We start from the raw sequence: 22,709 nt of genomic DNA on the forward strand, positions 1-22,709 counted from the left end.
GGGGCCATGCCCCAACCCATGGGGTCCATAAGTCGTGCTCGGCCACAGGCATGTGGTCCATAATGTGGTGCATCGATGCAGACAGCTGGTTCTGGGAATTTCGGGTGCACAATGGCCGACCCACGCACGCTCCCCTCGGCACCCATTGGCGCACAGGTCATGTGGGAGACAAAAGGGGAAAGACAATTGAGCGAGGGGTAAGGTCACAAGGGTACACATCAATAAGGCAATGCAAGGCGAAATGCGTACGGAGGGCGAAGTGAGAAAGCTCGTCCCTACCGTACGTCACCCCCCTGTCACCTACCCTACCCTTGCCCTTACCCCATATGTACAAAAATCTACACATTTACAAATTCGTCACTACTGTCACGTCTTCCCCATATTTCCCCTATACCAAATTCGTCTCCACAATCCCTCTACTTCAAAATTTGCCATCACCAAATTCATCATCAATCCTCATAAGGAGGCAGAGATGGAACATCAAAGCACAATGTCGCACCCACGTCATGATGCGTCTCACAATCCAAACATTTGCACAGTAAAAAATAATTAAACATGGCATGGTGCGGAGTACCTGTCACCTCAGGTGAGTGGATGCAGATGGTGTGAGGAGATCCTTCATCCTAACTATCCTCTAAATGATTTTAACACACTTTACACTACCCGGGGTCTTTCCCTGCCAATCCATTGGCCAACTTACACTATGGGTTCTAAAAACCAATTCCCATTGACCAAACTGTGGTGCTTCTCAATTTGGGGTCTCACTCCCCCGATTCATCTCCCGGTGCCTCGCACAATTTCTGGGCTGCGACGTGTAGCTCTCCCAGCAGGTCTACACACCTCCACCACTGTAGTTGCCACCCGAGCTTACCTGCTCCTCACCCTAACCTAACCTATCTACCTGGGGAAGGCCCTCTGGCGCTCTCCCCACTCGGTGCCCTCTCTGGCACTGGGCTGCCCGATCCACACCCGGGATCCTCAGTAGGGCTGTCAACCGATCCGAGACCGGGACGAAATCCCGGCGGTTTCGGCTTTCGAGACGGTCTCGGGACGGTCCCGAGATAAATTGATTGACGCAATTTCTCGGTAAAAAAATCCCGGTTAAAATTCCAACTTCTTGCAGATATTTTCCATAATAGAGGCATTTATTGAGCCTTGCTTTCATTACTCTGCTTCTGCACAAGCATCATTTTTCGCAAGTGCAGCTGAACTGACACAAACGATGATAGATAAAGTGAACTCACTGTTCCAGGATTTTCCCCTCGTCAACAAACAATGCACTTCTTAAGTCATATTTATAAGCCTATAATGCATTTCGGATTGTACACGTTGTAGTGGTTAACTTATTCACATGTCGCGGTTAACTTATTCACTTGTCGCGGTTAACTTATCCGCATGTAACGGTTACCATTACGAATGTTTGGTCGAACCCACGCACACGGACGTTTGGTTGTGTCGTCATGACGCACGCGCGGCTGTTGGAGCCACGCCCTCCGAAGAGGGTTCTTGGTTTTCTATAAGCCGTTACGACTTCCGTTCGCTTCGCTAGCAGTTGCTGGAGATACCTGTACAATAAACAACCTTTTGTACCGAACGAAATTGCCTCTTCTTATCGTCTTCGGCAACCGCTAAAACGTAATATATAAAGTACACTATTTCCTGACATCGCTTTTCGCTCTGCTTTATGACTATGTTGTCATTATCCATCGTGTTTGACTGAAAAAATGAGTTTAATGTTCGTTTTGTACGAATTAACTTCAAGATTCCAGAATGAGTTCACATTCAAACTTTTCAATGGCTTTTTTAATTAATTTGTTTCTATCTTGGCGTTTAAGATAACGAATATGATAAGACAGCATGGAGATAACAATTGTGAAGATAAGGACTCAGGCCTCGGGGGGGGGGGGGGGGGGGGGGGTGGGGTTTGGTTTGACGGTTTGAATGTGAAAGTATTTTAGTTATCTTATCTCCACTTTAGGCCTGATAAGTTGGGTAGTGGGACGTGCGTCAGGTCGGTGAGCACGCTATATTGAACGCTTAGCGTTAGCGGTGGCCGATCATCTGCATGTAGGCGGTGTATTTTATTTCATCCCGGTAAATGGAAGCTAAGTCGGAATTTAAGTACTCAACATCAGAAATGAATTTTTTTCATTGTTGTTTATATATTGTAATGAAATTCCATTATTTCTGAAGCTTTGTTGTGTTTTTTTTTTTTTTTTTTGTTTTTTTTAATTATTATTATTATTATTTTTTAAATTAAATGTATTATTTTGTCAGGAACCGAGCCGATCCGAGATCCCGTTATGAAAATTGAAAATTTATCGAGACGGTTCCGAGACGGGATTTTGAAGCTAACAGCACTAATCCTCAGGCACCCACTGACACTAACGGCTCCCAGAGCCCACCTGCGGCCTCACCTGGCCGACATCCTCACAGTGGTGGAGTGCCCAAACCAACTACACACACTAACAGGCTACACGCCCAGCCATTTCCACAACACTAATGCACCCATCCAAATACCATTCTTTCACCTCGCACCACAGATGCCAATATCCAACCACAATTTACCTGTACCCTCTACCTAACACTTGCACTACCCGCCCCGGGTATCCGTGATGGGGGTCCACTCTTCCCCCATTCACACCTTCGCACCATCCACTCCACTCCACAATTTCCACCATACTCACTCCACGACCATCCATTCCAATACTCCATACCATTTATTCCATACACCTGTCCTCCATTCACCTGTCGTTGCACACCTGTGCAATCATACCTGGTGCCACCTGCACCCTCCTCCTCTTCCTGGACCAGTTGGTCAACACAACACACATCACCATCACTCACTCATACACTGCTCCACACACCTGTTCAGTTGCACACCTGTGCAATCACACCTGTTCAATCCTCAAACACACGGCATCATCTCATCTAACTACTCCCCTCTGAAACTTGCGCTTCCCAGTCGTCCCTTTAAACTATTGCGCTCCCACGTCATTATAATCCACACTAAACTACCTGCGTCCCCACTACAGGTATCAGTCACTAACTAACCTTAACGTCACCTAATGTCCTCTTCGCTAGATCCCTATCAATATCCTAACCCACCCGGGCTAGTTTTCACTGCCATACACCCCATAAACTATAGCGCATTTGCCCCACCTGTGAGGGATGGTGGAGTTGCCATCCCACCACATCGGGGACGTCCTATCAATTTCACTCGTCCAAATCCAACAATCAAAATTTTTCCATTTACTGCCAATTCTACCCACTATTATAAATTTCGTATCAAATCAGCTATCACTATCACCATCATCACAGTCCACTATATCCTAGCCTCGGTGCGTCGTGACATCATTAAACTCGGTTCGTAAAGCCGCGCAATGAATTCGGGTGGTTTGGTTGCCTGCAGGTTGAATCCGTCCGGCTTTCGGTTCAAGGGAGGTGGTTTGGTTGGACCGAGGCTCCACGCACCATCTCGGCGCGGCACCTTGCGGTCCTGGGCCCGATGGCTCAATCTCCCCCGGTCGGAACCCCGTCCCCACGAGGGGGCACCGTTCCGCCTCCTCCCACTCGCCCTCGAACCGGACCGGTCGCCTCGCCCGACAAAGCCCGGACTCGACCGTGCGGGGCGGGGCCAAGCCCGAATCGGCAACGACGCTTCGAAGAGAAGCGACGCAGCATCGACCCGCGCCGGGCCTCGCATCCAACAAATCACACCGCGCCCCGAGTGCTCGCATCGGCTATCCGTCGCCCTAACCACTACCCCGGTTACCGTCGATGCTTTACTTGCATGCTCACAAGCATACGCTACCCCTTTCACCCTCACAAAACCTGGCGTTCCAACGCCGTCCGTACATTCCACCAACGCTCTCCCTGCTACACACCACACCTCTTGCGCACACTTCGGTCCACACCTCTCCTCCGTTACGTCCTCCGTAACACTCACCATGGGCGTGCACTCCGTATTGCTCTCACTCCCTGTGTCACACCCCGTACACACCGACGTGCATTCTCGCTCGCACTCGGTTTCACTCCCACACTTTATAACACACCCACTCGCCGACGCACACTTTTTCCTCCCACGCGTGCCATTTCCACTCACACGGGACCCTTCACCAACGCCCGGATGCTTCCTCGATCCCAAGCGCGCGAAAATTCTTTTGTCGCTAACCATCCTCTTACAAAATCTCCCCGCACAATACACAACAGCACGTCTCACCTTCGGGGTTCTTCTTCCTCCCTGCACCAAAACCTGCAAACTTCCATTTGGATTAGCGAGTACAGCATCAGGATGTGCATTTAGACTTTGAGCAATTTCCATTCCTTCCTCCGATTGTTGCTCTTTTAACTTTAAGTCCCCGGTCTCTCCAATTTCAACTATACCCATAATTTCTTTGTTCACCTCGACGACCGTTGGCTTTAATAAAATTCCCTCTACCTCATCGGTCGCCGGCTTTTCCAAACCCCGGGTCGCGATTTCTACCCCCGTCATTGTACCCGTGCTTTCCTCCGCTTCGCTCAACCAGCGCTTTTCGACCCGCTTTACCTCCTCGTGCACCCCTGGGACCCTTTCGCCCAACTTGCGGTCTCTGTCCCTCTGCTCCCTTTCCTCCCTATCGGCCCTCATTCCGTTCGTTGTTGCTTCAATTTGGTTACTCAACCGCTCACTCTGAGCATCCATCCGGTTCCCCAAGTCATTTTTGAATTGCTCCCTCATCTCGGCCATAAGGGCCTCCATTTCAGCCATAAATGATTGCACGTCTTCCACCGTTGGTACAAAGGGCGCGGCTCTATTTGGTGCCGCTGTAACCACGTGCGCAAGGCCGCCATTTTGTGCGTCTGAAACTCCCTCAACCGCCTCCTCATTGCTCCCCTCCATTTGATCCTGGGTTACTCCTAACCCCTCCTCTAGCTCACCCACCGGCATTCGATCGCCTTGACCAGCCATGGCGCGATTTCAAAGTTCAGGTTTTGTAAAACAAAACAAATTTCGGCCGCTCCAAATTTTGACCAAATTTTTTTTTTCCTATTCGTTTTAAAAATTTGGTTCGGGCCTCGAATCCCACTCCCAGACACCAATTGTTACAGATCGCGGTTTAGATGTTATGATGACCGAGCGGTGGTATTGCCGCGACCGTTACAGGATCCCTGACTCACCCGATTCACCCAGGACTTTGGCCGGATCGCACCGCAGCTAGTCAATGAGGGAAAAGACGAAGGCGACGAATGCAAAGAGGAAAAGGAATAAAACGAATAGACGGACAGAAGAGTAATTGGATTTATTATTTACACAAGCAAAAAGGAGCAATCAAGTTTTATTTACAACACATAAGACGCAGGTGACACAGTGCAAATTTTAGCTTACCTACAGACTTAATTAAATACCCAGGGACAGAACAAACAAAACAAACTCACGTATACAAGAAGGATGGAATGGAATGAATGTTGGAAGGAGGAATGGGAAGGTTCAGCTGGGGGCAGATGGTTCGGGCTTGATCCCGCACGGGACGTTGGCTGGACCTCGACGGCCACCGATGCCACCGCTATTTGGTCCCCGCGGGGTAACGGGTTGAAGCTGCCTGGTGGAGTCAACGCTGCCTCTCTGGCTCAGCTCAGGGCGCGTCTGCCGTCTCTGGCGCAACTGCTGGTAATGACCCTTGGCACCTTCTCTCTCTTGGCCCTGGTGTCTCCTCACCATTGACAACTCAACGCAACCACTGACCCCTCGACGCCACCACTTCTCACCACCGACTTCTTACCACCGCAACCAACGCAACCACTGACCCTCCTCTGGCAACCGACTCAGACCAACTCTCTACTCACTTCCGTTTGCGCCTTTTATAGCGCCTCCAGCGATTACGCCGCCGGCGTTTTGGACACGCCCATCGGGGTGCTCACCTCGGCCCTGGTTGGTCGCGCGACCCTCGGGCTCCGCCCTGGATGACGACGGGCGGGCACGCCCCTCCTCCCCGCTATGACGAGGTGGAGACCTGCCTTCCTTCCCCCAACCCTGCCTCGTGGTCAATGGCGGATGAAGGGAAAACCGCCCAACATGCAGTTGGCAATGCGAATTGCAATTGACGGAAAGGGGGGGAATGGAAGTGTTGGGAGTGGGAATGAAGGGAATCTATCTCTTTCACTGGTGCAATGGAGTATTTCAATTAATGGAAGACACAGCCTTACACTAATACACATAATAAGGATATAACTGTCAAAAAAGATATATCGTGTCCTGCATGTATGTTTTATGGACTAACTACGGGAACGCCCTTTGACCTTTATACAACCACAAACGGAGGGAGGAGGGGTGATATTTTACAACAACCTTTTACAACAACATTTTACCACAACAATAAAATAAAAAAACATTCTCATATCCACAACAATATATATGTATGTATATATATATATATGTATGTATATATATATATATGTATGTATATATATGTATGTATATATATGTATGTATATATATATATATGTATATATATATATGTATGTATATATATATATGTATGTATATATATATATGTATGTATATATATATATGTATGTATATATATATATATATATGTATGTATATATATATATATATTATATATATATATATATATAATATATATTAGTGAGGAAGCCAAAATCAAACAACCAATGCAGAAACGGTGAATGGGAAACGAACGAATAAATTCCACATTCCTGTGCCACCTTCAGTCAAACATAAGACATGGACAGCCGGTTCGTGAAGGACTTGGGCAAAAAATGTACCCCGTCTGAATCATTCTATCCCCAGTCAACGGTGAATCTGCATATGGTGAATCCGCAAATGCCATGGTTAGAAAGTACAAATCCTCACGTCATTTCCTCATTCATATTCAAACTCAATATCTCAGTTTTCATTCCAAACGGCGTCATTCCGATCATACATTAATATTGTAACAAAATACTGTGTTAAATGACGATTGTAATGAGATATTAACACACCAGCCCATTGTTGTCATCTGTTCACATCCGGATTCGGAGCAGCTCCCTATCGAGCAAATTTCAAAATCATAATTTTATTGAGGAATTTATGGAAAACCCCTACATACCTTACAACATCCGCTGGGACACCAAAACGTTCCACCGAAGGTTTGGCGGGGCTAGCCGCAAAACTGAGTGAGTAGTTTGGGGACAGACAGACACTCCTGTTTTATGATATTGTCGCGCAACTCCGGTTAACATCAGTCGCGGATGGCCTAAACGGTCTTATTCGGAGGCAACTACCCAAACATGGATTCGGCTATATGTCGCGTGGGATGAAGAAGGAAAATGGAGGCTGTGGTAAAGGCTTACCTTCAGCGCACCGACGTAGCTCCGGTCCTGTAAGGGGATTAACTCAAGCGGGCACAGGTTTAACAGGGGATGCAAAATAATACAAGGGTTTATTAAAAATAAAAGCAAGGACAGGAAAGTACGCGCCGTTAATAAAATAAGGTAACTAAATTGGGAATCCCACACACCGACTTCAGAAACAAGAACAAAGGAATGGATTAACAAAAGAAACACGTTCGTTATGTGCGTCTGTGGTGTGCGAGCTTATCTGTCTCTTGTCGTCTTGTCTTTGGCTGCCATCCAACATGGCTCCGTTCAGCCCCGATGCACCCATGAGGCCTCGCTCCAAGCTCCACAAGCACCGATCGCCCGCACACAAGGTAGGCCCCGTTCCAAGCTCCGATCCTCTCGCCGCCCACGAGGTCCGTGCACCAGGCACCACGCATCCAACGCAGGCCAGCGAGCTCCACACAAGGTCGACCCTCACTCAACTCGAGCACGAACACAGAACGACGAAGAACGGCAAAGGGGGGACGAGAGCGCAAGTCCACTGCCAGAATCAACTGCTCTGAACCAACTCTCTCCCACTCTCTCGAACCAACTACCACCCACTCACTCTCTCCTTGCCACCAAAAGTCCTCCCGCCCCTCGTATCACTCCGCGGCGGTGACGTCAGCCTTGGCGTGCCACCCAATCAGTGGCCTCCACCGAATCACAGGCCTGTGGTGTCGTCATAGCACGTGGCACTCGAAGTGGATAGGCCTGTCGGAGGTGTAAATGGCGGCGGTGTCCTGGCCTGGTTTCCTTTTGCCGGTTCTCTTTCATAGTCATGTCAGGGAAGGGCGTTATTTAGTATTGCTCTAAAGACCTGTCGGAATGTCTATGTGGTTGCGGTGCCAAAAGGGACAAAGGTTTGGCTAACCAGGTGAGGACACACAGGGGCGCTACTCTTTAATCCGTAACTCTACTGAACACACGAACCTCCTGGTAGGTTCACAAGTATACTCCTAACCCGACAAAACGCCTACACATGAACTTATTACAAGGTAGTTTTCCTTACCGCGACACACGAAGCATGTTACCTACTCAGATCTATCTGCTCTACATATCACTACCCCGCCAGACATAACAATATAATATATATATATATATATATAATTTTTATGGTATATACTGTACAGTCGTGGCCAAAAATATTAGCACCCTTGCACTTTTTTGAAATAACTCACAATTTTCTCAAAAAAACATTTGAAATTGACAAAAGTATTTGGTCTGCACAAATCTTTATTTCACTGTTAATATTACAGAACCTTTGTTTTTTTATTTAGAACTTAATATATCCTTTTAAATCAGGAAATAAAAAGAAATGGCATTGACAAAGCTATTGACACCCAAGACTTAATATTTGGTAGCACAGACTTTGGACAAAATAACTGCAGTCAAGCACTTCCTATAGCCATGAATGATCTTCCTACACCTCTCTACTGGCAGTTTGGCCCATTCTTCTTATGCAAACTGTTCCAATTCTTTCAGATTTGAAGTGTGCCTTCTCCCAACTGCTGTTTTCAGATCTCCCCACAGGTGTTCAATGGGATTTAGTTCTGAACTCATTGCTGGCGACTTCAGAACAGTCCAGCGTTTTGTCTTGAACCGTTCCTGAGTGCTTTTTGAAGTGTGTTTGGGGTCATTTTGCTGCTGCAAGACCCATGACCTTCGACAGAGACCCAGCTTTCTGACACTGGGTTGTACATTGTGCTCCAAAGTGCCTTGGTAATCTCCTGATTTCATGATGCCATGCACACATTGAAGGTACCCAGTGCCAGAGGCAGCACAGCAACCCCAAAACATCACTGAACCTCCTCCATGTTTGACTGGAGGGAAGGTGTTCTTTCTTTGAAGGCTTAATTTTGTTTTCTGTAAACATAGAGATGATGTGCTTTACCAAAAAGCTCCAATTTGGTCTCATCTGTCCGCAGCACATTCTCCCAGAAGGATTTTGGCTTGTTCAGGTGTGTTTTGGAAAACTCCAGTCGGGCTTTGTTATGTCTCTCTCAGCGGTAGGGTCCTCCTGGGTCTCCTACCTTTGAACCTCCTTTGATTGAGTTGGCGTCCTATGGTGCGAGTTGAAACCGTCATACCTTGTGTCTGAAGATCAGCTTGAATCTGTTTGGCAGTTGATTGAGGTGCTTTCTCCACCATTCAAACAATACTTCGCTGCACTCTTCGATCAAGTTTACTCTTGCGGCCACGTCCAGGGAGGTTGGCTACAGTGCCATGGGCCTTAAACTTTCTGATAACATTTTGTATGGTGGACACAGGAACATCAAGGTGTCTGGAAATGGACTTGAGATTGTCCATGCTTGGCTACAATCTTGTGTCTGACCTCCTCAGACAATTCTCTGGTTTTCTTTCTTTTCTGTTTTTGTTTTTGTGTCGCACACAGTGACACAAAACAGCAGAATGACTCCTTTTCTCTGTTCAAACTGGTTGAATGAGTGATTTTTATATTGCAGGCACCTGCAACTCACCACAGGTGAGTTAAATTCCAAAGTAAAGGAGAATCACCTGCTTGAAATCTAATTATGTCGAACAACTTCTAAAAGGTGCCAATAATATTATCCGGGCCATTTTAGGATTTCTGTGTGTAATAAGCTATTTAGTAATTTTTTTCAGCTTTTTTTGTTTTGTTCCACTGCAAACAAAGAAATACATATGTGGATACCAAAATTTTTTTTTAATTTCAACAATTTTCTGGAAGAAATGATGCATTATTTGAAAAAAAGTGCAAGGGTGCCAATATTTTTGGCCATGACTGTCTAGTGTCTATATGGTATATATGTATATATAATTTTTATTTACTTCATTTGGAGTTTTCCATTGTTGATGTCCTTGGGCTGTGAAGGCATTGCAGAAATGTGACTTGGAGAGCGATGGGATCGACGTGAGTCTGGATGAGCAGATGAGGTCTCTCAGCCTCAGTCCAAGTTCTTCCCTCGCAGCTCCTACAGCCTCAGAGGAAAAAGGTCGCATCTCTTTGGCCGGAAAGGTTTTCAATGGAGCTCTCTTCTCAAAAACGTGGGAAAGTTCAAAGGTTTGTAAGAAAACGAGTTGTGGAGATTGGGCAGGAGGGTGGTGTGTGGTCAGCTGCTGAGATCGTATGTTGACATGCATGTTGTAGCGTAGTTGGGGAGACATGTGTGTTTTGTTGTTCTGTCTGCTTCAGCTGCTCTTATCAATCACTTATTAGATTGTATTGTTTTTGTGCCAAGAGGTGGATTATGCATCGGATCATTTGATTAACAATGAAAGTTTCTTGTTGAATAACCTTATCTTTACACTTTTGATGTTAAAGATATTCTTCATAATATCCTCAATCCCATGTTGTCTTTCATTTAGATTTCTGCTTTGTTGGTGGAATTGAGAGCAGTTTTGGATCATGATTCGAGCCCACCTGAGAAATGGTAAACGCGATGAACATTGGGGGGGAGGAGGAACTTTGTGGGATTAAGGAATCTAGTACTTGGAGGACGTACACATACGTGCAATATGTATTTATATCTGCAGTGCATCTGTCGTGCCTCTCTCGAACCTGCCCATGTGTCCTCTCTTTTACTAGTGTCGTGGTGTCTCAGTGGAGCTCCATGCTGCAAGTCGTAGCAAAGCACCTGGAGCTGCTTCGCTGGAAATACTTAATAATCGATGGATCGGTTTCACTCCGTCGCCGCTTGGAATGTGTTGACAATTTTAACCTTGTTGCTAGTGGACCACGGGTAGGCTTTATTTCTTAAAGCTTTGTTGTTTTTCTTTAACTTGTCTATTTATTTGTTTATATTATATCCTTGAACGATTCCATTCAGGTTTTTAAGGAATTCCCACGAATGAGCAATCTTATTTGCTCAGCGTGTCCATGCTTTGATATGAACGTCCACAGCAAATGTCCCAGGTTTTTTTTCAACTCAAACTCTTGGCTTGCTTACAGGTGCTGTTGCTCTCGTTGTGTGCTGGTGGTGTGGGCCTTAACCTGGTCGGTGGAAATCACCTGTTCTTGATGGACATGCATTGGTATGGCTTCAGAGAGACACTTTTTCTCTCTGTTTTTCTTTCTTATTCTGGTTTGCTGTGAGGTTGTTTTTGTCCCCCGTCGCACCGCGGAGCGAAAGGGGGACTATGGTTTTCCTGTCCGGGCGTGCATGCGTACGTGCGTGCGTGCATGCGTAAGCGAAGGACCGCATTCGAATTTGGTGTGTGGGTGCAACCCACGTCAAAATCCAAGATGGCCTCCACCATATATATGTCTGAACCTTGTGAGCGGAATATCTTGAAAAATAAGCGAAGTACCAACTTCTAATCTGGTGTGTGGGTGTATCTAGGCATAAGGAAGAACGCTATTGAAAATTGGGTCGCCACGTCGAAATCCAAGATGGCCGCCACCATATATATGTCTGAACTTTGTGAGCGAAATATCTTGAAAAATAAGCGAAGTACCAACTTCTAATCTGGTGTGTGGGTGTATCTAGGCATAAGGAAGAACCCTATTGAAAATTGGGTCGTCACGTCAAAATCCAAGATGGCCGCCGCCATGTATGTCTGAACCTTGTGAGTGGAATATCTTGAAAAATAAGCGAAGTACCAACTTGTAATCTGGTGTGTGGGTGTATCTAGGCATAAGGAAGAACGCTATTGAAAATTGGGTCACCACGTCAAAATCCAAGATGGCCGCCACCATATATATGTCTGAACCTTGTGAGCGAAATATCTTGAAAAACAAGCATTCTAAGTATTGTGCTGCAATACATGTCCCCTACCAAAGTTCAAAGTGCCATAACTTTGTCAAAAATGATCGAATATGCAAATTAATGCACGGTTGATGCTGGTTTTCAAACTTGATCTGAGGTATGCTGAGACACGTGTCACGCCTCGCCTCGTTGATAAGCCCGCAAGGTCGCTCTGTGGAGCAGCCTGCACATATTGCACTGTGTGAATTATATAATTACCAACTCACGGTCTGAGGTACTAGCGATTCAAGAGGTATCCATTTTCTAAATATTTTCGTTTAATTAATGGTATCTGCCAAACCACGTGCCCTATCGCAAATTCCAAAAGGACATTTTAGTAGACTGACATGCTGAACCCATCTGTGAAGTTTCTCCTCGATTGGATCACAAATGAGGGAGAGGCTCGGTTTTAAAGGTTCATGCTTAAAAACGTCATAACTCTGAAACCATGTGATGCATGACATCATGCTCACTGACTTTTCTGTTCGTCATGGGTATGCGATTCTGCCTGCAAAGTTTGGCCTCGATCTGTTCAGCCGTTGCAGAGAAAAAGGGGTTTTCGTGTTTTCACGAAAAACAATATGGCGGCCGAACCACGAGACCTGTGACGTCATGATTATGATTAAATTATTCCACAGACCGAGTCCCCCCTACGGTGAAAATTTGATCTCAATCGGTCCAATTATTGCAGAGAAAATCTTTTTTAAAGGAAATTAAAACTTAAAATGGCACCGAGTTAAGGATCATCAGAATCATCAGAATTCCCAAAGTTCAAAGTGCCATAACTTTGTCAAAAAGATCGAAACGTCGTGAAGTTCGAACTTGATCTGTAACTTATCATGAGGAAACCATGTGCCAAGTTTGAAATCATTAGCATTAAGCGTTTAGAAAAGAAGTCCGGAAAACTGTTCTTTGCATGACGGACTGACTGACGGACTGACGGACTGACGGACTGACGGACTGACGGACGGCGTGCAAACCTATAGTCCCCTCCGGTGTACACTGGTATGGGACTAATAAGCGAAATACCAACTTCTAATCTGGTGTGTGGGTGTATCTAGGTATAAGGAAGAACCCTATTGAAAATTGGGTCGCCACGTCAAAATCCAAGATGGCCGCCACCATATATATGTCTGAACCTTGAGCGAAATATCTTGAAAAATAAACGAACTACTAACTTCTAATCTGGTGTTCGGGTGTATCTAGGCATAAGGATGAACCCTATTGAAAATTAGGTCGCCACGTCAAAATCCAAGATGGCCGCCACCATATATATATATATGTCTGAACCTTGTGAGCGGAATATCTTGAAAAATGAGCGAAGTACCAACTTCTAATCTGGTGTTCGGGTGTACCTAGGCATAAGGATGAACCCTATTGAAAATTAGGTCGCCACGTCAAAATCCAAGATGCCGCCACCATATGTATGTCTGAACCTTGCGAGCGAAATATCTTGAAAAATGAACGAACTACTAACTTCTAATCTGGTGTGTGGGTGTATCTACGCATAAGGAAGAACGCTATTGAAAATTGGGTCACAACGTCAAAATCCAAGATGGCCACCGCCATGTATGTCTGAACCTTGTGAGTGAAATATCATATCATAGCATGTTTTCTGCGTCTTCCACTTTGTCAACTCACATCACTTCCCCGACGGGGGACCTAGGCGTAACGCTTGTTGTTTTTGTTTTATGGAGGTTGAGGGTCATTACCTTTGATTGTTCCACACACATATATATATTTATATATATATATATATATACAGGAACCCAGCACTGGAGGACCAAGCCTGTGATCGTATCTACCGCTTGGGACAACTTCGGAACGTCAACATACACAAGTATGATTGAGTTTTTGGCTTTGTTTGTGTTTGTTTTTGGTATTTACTTGTGCTGATGTTTAAAATAAATATATGTAATGGTTTATCTGTTATATGAAGGTCAGTACAAAAGTATTGCCTCCTATTTTCTTTTTTACTTAATAAATATAATTCCAATTGCATGCATACTATGATGCGCATCGTATGTAGCAAATATCATACTATGATGTTGCTACGTATGTAGCAAATATAAAGTTATTTTTCCACATAATCTCCGTGAACTGCAATGCAGTTTAATGCAATTTTTAGGTAGGAGGTTGTAGACAGCAAACACCCAGGGTAGTACTACTGTTCTGATTTAGGAGTGTTAATGTGGTGCCTGGAACCATCTTAAACTCTCCGTGTCAGGATTTCTGGTCTTACTTTGTTTCACTCAAACTATAGTTACCGGTGTCGTGGAAGTGGTTTGGGACTCAAGACCAATGACCGGAAAACAGGTTTACAACAGGTCAAGACTTTATTAACTAGTTTCAAATCGTAACTAGAACGGGCACTCGGTAGAGCGCATACCTTCGCCGCAGCTACTTTTGTTGCCAAAATAAAAGACTACAAGATCTGTGTAGCAAAGCATTTTGGCATTAGTTTCATACAAATTGGACACAAATTGACCGCGCTATGGTAAAAAGACGATTTTGACCTTTTCATGACCTTGACCTTGACCTTTGACCCGATCGATTCCAAAATCTAATCAAATGGTTCCCGGATAATAACCTATCATCCCACCAAATTTCATGCGAATCGGTTGAATACTTTTTGAGTTATGCGAATAACATACACACACACACACAGACATACAAATAAATACACAGCGATCAAAACATAACCTTCCGCTTTTGCGAAGGTAATAACTACCGTTAACTCAATGGACCAGATAACTCTATCCGCATAGTCCCTCTTTCTCAGCCGATGTTCCTCCGCAGCGCCGTACTCGTTCATTCCATCGGGCAGAGCTTTTGATGACAAGTCTCTTGACTCAAAGTTTGCTCTGGTTTATATGGACAAACTGGAGTTAATCCCCTGTGCGCTGAAAGTTAATCCTCCGTGCGCTAAAGCTCCTTGGTCATCCACAATCGCCCTCCTGGCATCAACTCGCTCCCCTCCTGCTGTGAGTTCCATTTACCACACAATAGGAGGGTGCTCTAGCCCGGGGCTGTACAGGAGGTGGACAACGGTCTCCCAGCTTTAACAGAGCGAGATACATTCCTAACATTCTTACGACCACCTATTGGTTCACTCACCAATCTCATAACTAGTTACATAGTATAAATATTTATTCTACCACAATCCCTCATCTTTTTTGTTTTATGTTTATATTAACCATTAATCTAAACATCAATTTAAGTAAACAATCAATCACTACAAGTAAACATCAATACAAGTATAAGTAAACAATCAATCACTACAAGTAAACATCAATACAAGTATAAGTAAACAATCAATCACTACAAGTAAACATCAATACAAGTATAAGTAAACCATAACTTTGGTAATCCAATTTCCTTAGGCATACACCGTCATCCTGCAAGAATCACAAAACATTTCGTTGGTCATTGACTCCTTCCATATTGTTAATTCAATCTATTTCACTTGCATCACAAATATCTTTGCAAAACAACACTTCACCATCACCAAGACACAACAATTTCACTTCATTTTCAAGTTTTGTAAAGCATCTGCAACATCTGGCAAAAACGTTTGCCTCCACACAAATGTTGACTCTTTGTTTGAAAGGAAGGGCTGATCACTTGTGTTTGAATCCAGGTATGAAACATTTTCTCCTAATGTCTTCATAGCACCTGCACTACTTCGTGTAGGGTCTTGCTGTTTGTAATAACTGCACGGAGTCATAGACTGACCCTGCTCTCCATGTAGCATTCTTGCCACTCTTGCTGTAAACCATAGTAATTCCTGAACAAGGCCTTCGCCCAGTTGTAGTCGACTTGCCTCCCTCATTATGAGTGGGCAGCAAGTATTGGTGTGACGTTGATTGGCCAGCAAGATGTGGAACAGGGATGCCGGATGCATCCACAATGATGTTGGGACCATGGTGTTCAGGTCATTCATGGTCCATACCAGGAGCAACCAGCAGAATCGCGCACAGCTGTTGTGACAAGGGCACAGCCGTTTGTTTGCAGCTCCATGCTGGTTCCCCGGAAGTTGGTGAAGTAATAACATATGTCCCCGCATTTCACAGAGGTTGCAGGTAAAATGTCGTTGTCCTGCAACTTCTGATGTGATGAATGTTCGAAGCCTTCAAACAAGAGTAAGTGATCGCCTTTCTTTCATATGTTGCAGTGTGATCCAGGCAAATGGTCACATAAATTTCCTTGGTGAAGGTAAGCATCCATCTCCAAGTTACACGGGAGAATGTCTTCATCATTCTTTGAGAAAGAGGGTGTATGCCGCGATTAACTTCATTTTAGCCACAAATTTTCTTTCTCGAACTTCTTCCCAATTCCGTTAGCACTCCCTTCAAAATGTGATCTCGTCTTATCCTTATGCTCAGTCACATCTGAATCTGCTTTCCACACACACTGAATCAGATAGGGTACATCTTACCATGAAATCAGCATAATCATGTATGTCTTCCGACAGTTTCACATTCATCAATTTGTTGTTTTTTCCTTAAAACATTTAAAAGTTATATTCATTTATATGCGTCACACAAATAATATTCAATCAGGTATGTATTTTACTACTAAACTAAGAATAGCATCCACAAATGCTTTCAGGTTAATATAGTTCAAAAATTAACTCATGCAGGTATTTTAGCACTACTCTAAGAAAATAAATTGTATATGATTACACTCACAAACGGGAATATCTAATTCCCAACAACAATTTTCCCAAACCAACAAATTAAGCATAATGTATTATTACCATAATTCCTCTCCACTTTTTCTTTTCCCTTTTTTTTTCCTAACAGTGTGTCACTCGTGGTGATATGAGTTCACTGATCTTGTAATTGACACAACTCATAACATTGTCGTTATGCCATTATCTTAATTCTACTGTATTCATTTGCAACATCACTTGATTTAATCTTTTAATCTCAGTATTTATGTCGCCATAAAAGTCTTCCTCTTGTGGTTCCACATTTCTTTCCTCATTTGTCACTTCATGCGTTATCATCGTGTTGTTGGTTACCTTATTCAAACACACCGTCACTAAGGCTTTCAAGCAAGCCACCACTAAAACAATTGCCAATATAACTACTAAACCAACAAACAAATATTGGAGTATCTTAGCTACCACCCCTCCAAATGTGTTTCCCAACCATGCAAAGGCACCCCCTTTTATATAATCATGGTATCTTGCTCCCTCTTGTCTGATTGTATCGGCTATGTTATAAATTTCTTCTGAATCATCAGGTATGTACGTACAACAATCTGTACCAATGACTGCACATGTACCTCCTTTTTCTGCTAACAGCATATCTAACGCCATACGATTTTGTAATGCCATCGTTCTTGTTGCTGCCAGTTCTCTCGTAAGTTTTTCCAATCCACTAGCTGTTTTATTTGCCAACTTCTCCATAGCCAATGCCATGTGCCTAAGTTCTCGCCCTGCCTTCCAGGTTCCATAAAATGGAAATATTACCATTCCAACCCATTCCCTCATGCTAATAGTTCTTTTCTGCCTAGAGTGTCATATTTTAGCACTTTAATAAAACTTCGAAAAATGTCTCTCATCTCAATAAATTCCCTTTTTCTTCCTAAATATTCACCTGTAAATTACATATTCAATTACAGTTTCTCCCAATTTGTTCGGTCCAAATGGCCGCAAAAGTGGCTGCCAGCATGCAGTACCGTTTTTTATCTACCAAGTAAGTGCTCGTCCACACAAGACCTCTACCAAAATGTTGTTTGTAAAAACAAATCTGGGATTTCCGATTACATGGATGCACTCTCAGGACATTTTCAGGCTGCTGTTAACAATCCACTATGATAAATTAATTCCTTTACCCACAATCAAATAATTAGTACAAATTGAGGATATTATCCCCATGACATTCATTTATAGATTCATTATGTTGGATCTAATTTTTTTCAATAATTTTCCACTGCTGTAAGGAAGAACAATAGCTCTCATAAGTCTTAGTAATATCGTACTTAATTTACCCAGCATCGAAGAATTTATTTACTATCCATTCTCATCTGTTAACCAGTGACTTTGTTTGAACTCCAGAACTCAAAAACTCACAATAGTTCAAACCAGCAAAATTTCCTTTACTATTTTCCCATATCATCTATGCCTAATACACATCCATACATACAGCCCAATTTATATTCTGATAAAATTCAAGTTTATATATATATATAAAATCCATGAGCAGAGTACTCTGGGAAGTCAGTGTAAGACCTCTCCAAAATTTGGCTAATTTTGTACTCCCACATTTTTATGAAGCTCATATCCATAAATAGCTTTGATTCTCATATAAATTCTATCAAAATGGAATCTCAAGATTACTCCCAATTTTTACTATCAATGAATTTACTATCAATGAATGGCTGCTCATAACTCAGCAAATCAAATTTTTTTTTAATATTCCATCTCCCTTGACAAAAAGGATAATGTTCATAATCAAATTATATTTCTATTTTATTTTACGAATTCTCTCGATATGCGATCCCATCCACATGGAACTATCTATTTTCAGACAAGGCACACTGTCGGTGTCAACAATCTTGTAAGATTGATACACAAAAACACACACACACATGCATTATGCATATTTGTTTGCGTTGGAACCATTATTTACAGATCAAGATGGGTGTCAATTTTATTTCAATTTCATAAAATTTGTCCATCAAATTTAAAATGCTAATACACAAATAGACTAAAAGTCTATTCTTAGAAAACCCCTATGATGTCACATTGAAATTACCCTTTCAGTTTCCACAATAATTTATCCAAATTTGACTACACACCCATTTGCATGTCAGTCGACCACTGACCTATCAATCGTGCGGAACAATAGTCCGAAATTCCCACCTGATCATCATGTGACTCTTGTCACTTGGTTTGCCAAAAAATTGCAAAGCAATTGTTCCAAACTTTGTAAATTTAAAATTTTGTGCCCAACATAGAAGATCCAATTTTGGCATTTGATCAATTAATTATCAATTTGCTTACAAGCAAAAGAAAAATGAATAATTCTTGCTCCGAAAACTTTTCAGACACAAGAATCATCGACAGTTATTCATGTTTGTCCAGTAATCTAATTTGTTGAGGCCAATCGTCATTTGGGATTTGTCGCAATGAAGGCCTAATCGTTGTCTGAGGTATCGGTAAGCACTGGTACCCTTGATCTTGGTTTACCCTATGACCTTGTCTTCCTGTTGGTATACGGACATCTTCTTTTCCAATGTCCCATCTGTCCACACTTGAAACACCGGTTTCTGTCGTTGCCTGGTCTGTGCACTTGTATTGCTGGGCTGCATCTCTACATCCCTGAGTTGCCACTGCAATCTCTCGTTATCTCCTGAAACACGAAAAAATTCTCTGTACCGTCCTTTTTGGGGAGACAAATGGGAATCAGATGGGACAACTGTCACTTTCATTCCTAATTTCGAGGGCAGTTGTGCATTTGTCTCCTCCACTGTATCTTGTGTCCTTTTTATTTTAAGTTCTAGATCCGTTATCCGTTCTTGCTGTTCCCGTTGTCTGGATTCACCATCCCAAAGATGGAATGCAAGCCAGTCTACCGTTGGATTCTGTCTCTCCCTGGCTTTCAATCTGTCCCAATCTTTCCAATGGACTTCGCTCAAATGTACCATCTCTTGGAAACTCCTCAGCATTTCCCTTTGTCCACAAATACCAATTCTCGACCTGCCTTATAGCTTCGGCACCATAACGGTCGTACATATGATATGTACAAGTACCTTTTTGTGGAATCTCTGGTTGTCCTTGTGTATTCTTGCAGGCTCCATTTCCCATTCTGCCTTTTATCAAAGTAGCGTTGGATGTGTTGTAGCTTGTTCCTCTAAAGCTTCACTCGTACCTCCAGGAAGGATCTCTCCACCTGTTCAAATGGTGATTTCCAGAGAATCTCTCTCACCTGTGGCTTTTGCACAATCCAATCTCACAGATCAGTATTTGCAGATGAGCCAGAGGGTCAGTATGAAATGGGTGAATCCTCAGGTGTCCGCTCTATTGAAGGGGAAATCACACAATGGTAACCGCACATATATATCTATATATAAACTCACCACCTTGCTCAATTTTCCAAGGTTGTCTTCACATTGATAATATCTCACAAAGATATCAAAGCTTCTTTCTTGAGACCGCATTTTCATCAATCAAACAATCAATATATTCAATTCAATTTATTCAATTCAATTTATTCAGTTAAATTTATTCAATTTAATCAATTCAATCATTCAATTTCAATTAATTTATCAATATTCATCAATAAATCAAATTAATCATTTTGGATGACTCCTTGCATAAGCCCTTTCCCCAATGATGTCAGGACAGGTCCATCTATTGACTGAGATCGAAGCTCATCGGTCGTCACCTCTGGTTCATACCTCATGTCAATTGACGAATCACTGTTCTGTCCTAGGGTCATATCTGACCTATTTTTCCATTTTGCCTGGTCTCCACAAATTTTCTTTGCAACCACTAAAGGCAACTCATCCTTCATTCGTGAGACAGCCAAAATGGATGGCAGATATTAAAGTTCTTTGGGAAAAATATCTCATCATTTTTCTTTTAATAGTACCCAAATCTCTTGGCAATATAAATTTCGTAAAAGTCCTGAAATGGGACTGTCAAATTCCTTCAATCATGCTAAATTTTGAAACTCCATCGCTTGTAATACCCAATTTATCCCATAGGGCTTGAAAGTTCTTTTCCAAGTTCGTGCAATCATTCTGCATTGGAACCCTATTATATCATTCATAATAATCATCATGATTTTATAATCATGGTCATATCATCTATTTGAAAAACAAACATTTCCTTTATCACCACAGCTATGTGGTATAATCAACAATAAAATAAACTGTACATAGCAAAAGGCTACCTCCTGACCACTTAGTATTCCTATTGACAATAAGTCATAACAATATCGAATAATCATTAAACAATTAAAAGAAAAATCGCTTCTACTGCTCCAGCCGCATCATTCGTCATTTTGTCTGCTCATTCGCGGGACCAAAACGAAATAAAGGGAGCTCAACCATTACACGGCGCTTTTAATGGCGCATGCCATAGGAACTCAACGCAATTTCGACTCGGCCAGAAAAACGAGCAAATTTTGCAGGGTGTTAACTGGAATTAGTCGTGAAAATATATGCAAAATACACAAAAATATACATCCACAAAAATAAACAACAAACCCAAACAAACCCAAGGTCGACCATATTACACAATATTACACCATTTCAGGTGACATGAGAAAATCGTCATGATTGCTGAAATGTTCCAGGGTTTATACACACCTTAAAGAGGTATGCTTTGTGGTGTTGCCCTCTCCCACGTTTAATTAAATTAACCATAAACATTTCTTCCGTTCAACAGAACAAACATTTCCTATATCATGACATGCATGTCTTCAAAAAATACCATTTCAGCATCGTATTGATTGCTGAAATGTTCCAGGGTTTATACACACCTTAAAGAGGTATGCTTTGTGGTGTTGCCCTCTCCCACGTTTAATTAAATTAACCATAAACATTTCTTCCGTTCAACAGAACAAACATTTCCTATATCATGACATGCATGTCTTCAAAAATACCATTTCAGCATCGTATTGATTGCTGGAATGTTCCAGGGTTTATACACACCTTAAAGAGGTATGCTTTGTGGTGTTGCCCTCTCCCACGTTTAATTAAATTAACCATAAACATTTCTTCCGTTCAACAGAACAAACATTTCCTATATCATGACATGCATGTCTTCAAAAAATTGTATGACCACGAGAACAATGAACAGAAAGAGTGAAAGGTAAAAGTAAAACTAATTAAAACTGCGGGCAGTGATGATCCGGGGACCATACCGCTCCATCCTGATTGGACGGGTGCGTGCCAGAGTCGTTAACAACGACAGTCCAGATCCGATTGTTCAAAATTTCAACTCAATCGATCGAAAAATGAACGCAGCGATGCATTTTAAAGGTTTTCAAGAAATCCACCATGGCTGCCATGTCACGTGACTTATGATGTCATATCCAATCAAGTGACTTACTATAATTGGTCAAGGTATCGAGCTCATCTGACCAACGGTTTGGCCTGCAGTTCGACACCAAGTTCATGGCATTACAATATTATTAAATACAAGAAATGCAGAGTCAGCACTTTTTTTTCTTTCTTTTTTTTTGGTGCGTCGTAGACTAGTTAATCAGAAATGGAAAAAAAAGGAGATAGATTTTTTTTTTTTTCCCTCAAGATTTTCCACTAACTCCAATATGGCCGTCACAAAATATTTTTCCTTAATCAATTGGCTCATAGCATAACCAATCTGCAAGTACTTCATCCGAAGATGTATCTCTTAGGAATTTTAATTAAACTAGGGCATGCCCGTACGTGGGTGCAAAAAAACATGCGTGCAAACAACAACAACAAAAAAAAATTTTGAAACCACGTGGCAGTAACGACCACAGAACCCCCCCCCCCCCCTCTATTTACATGAAATGGTTTGGTCCATTCGCAAAGCCAAAGCGAACGGCTTGCGAGTATGGTAGAACCCCCCCCCCCTCTATTTACATGAAATGGTTTGGTCCATTCGCAAAGCCA

The 22,709-nt window shown here is 42.8% G+C and overlaps 1 protein-coding gene across 3 annotated transcripts in view; it reads left to right on the forward strand.

Moving 5' to 3' along the window:
* TTF2 (transcription termination factor 2) overlaps positions 1-22,709 on the forward strand; it is a 107,162-nt gene that overhangs the window by 79,037 nt on the left and 5,416 nt on the right. For all 3 annotated transcript variants that reach the window (XM_078785592.1, XM_078785591.1, XM_068127539.2), the window contains 5 exons: positions 10,217-10,405; positions 10,711-10,775; positions 10,931-11,084; positions 11,294-11,376; positions 13,855-13,929. In XM_078785592.1, coding sequence (XP_078641718.1) covers positions 10,217-10,405; positions 10,711-10,775; positions 10,931-11,084; positions 11,294-11,376; positions 13,855-13,929 — 566 coding nt within the window. The remainder of the gene's footprint in view (positions 1-10,216; positions 10,406-10,710; positions 10,776-10,930; positions 11,085-11,293; positions 11,377-13,854; positions 13,930-22,709) is intronic.

Source organism: Myxine glutinosa, chromosome 10 (genome assembly GCF_964187855.1).
Source record: "Myxine glutinosa chromosome 10, kmMyxGlut1.1, whole genome shotgun sequence".
NCBI lineage: Eukaryota > Metazoa > Chordata > Myxini > Myxiniformes > Myxinidae > Myxine > Myxine glutinosa.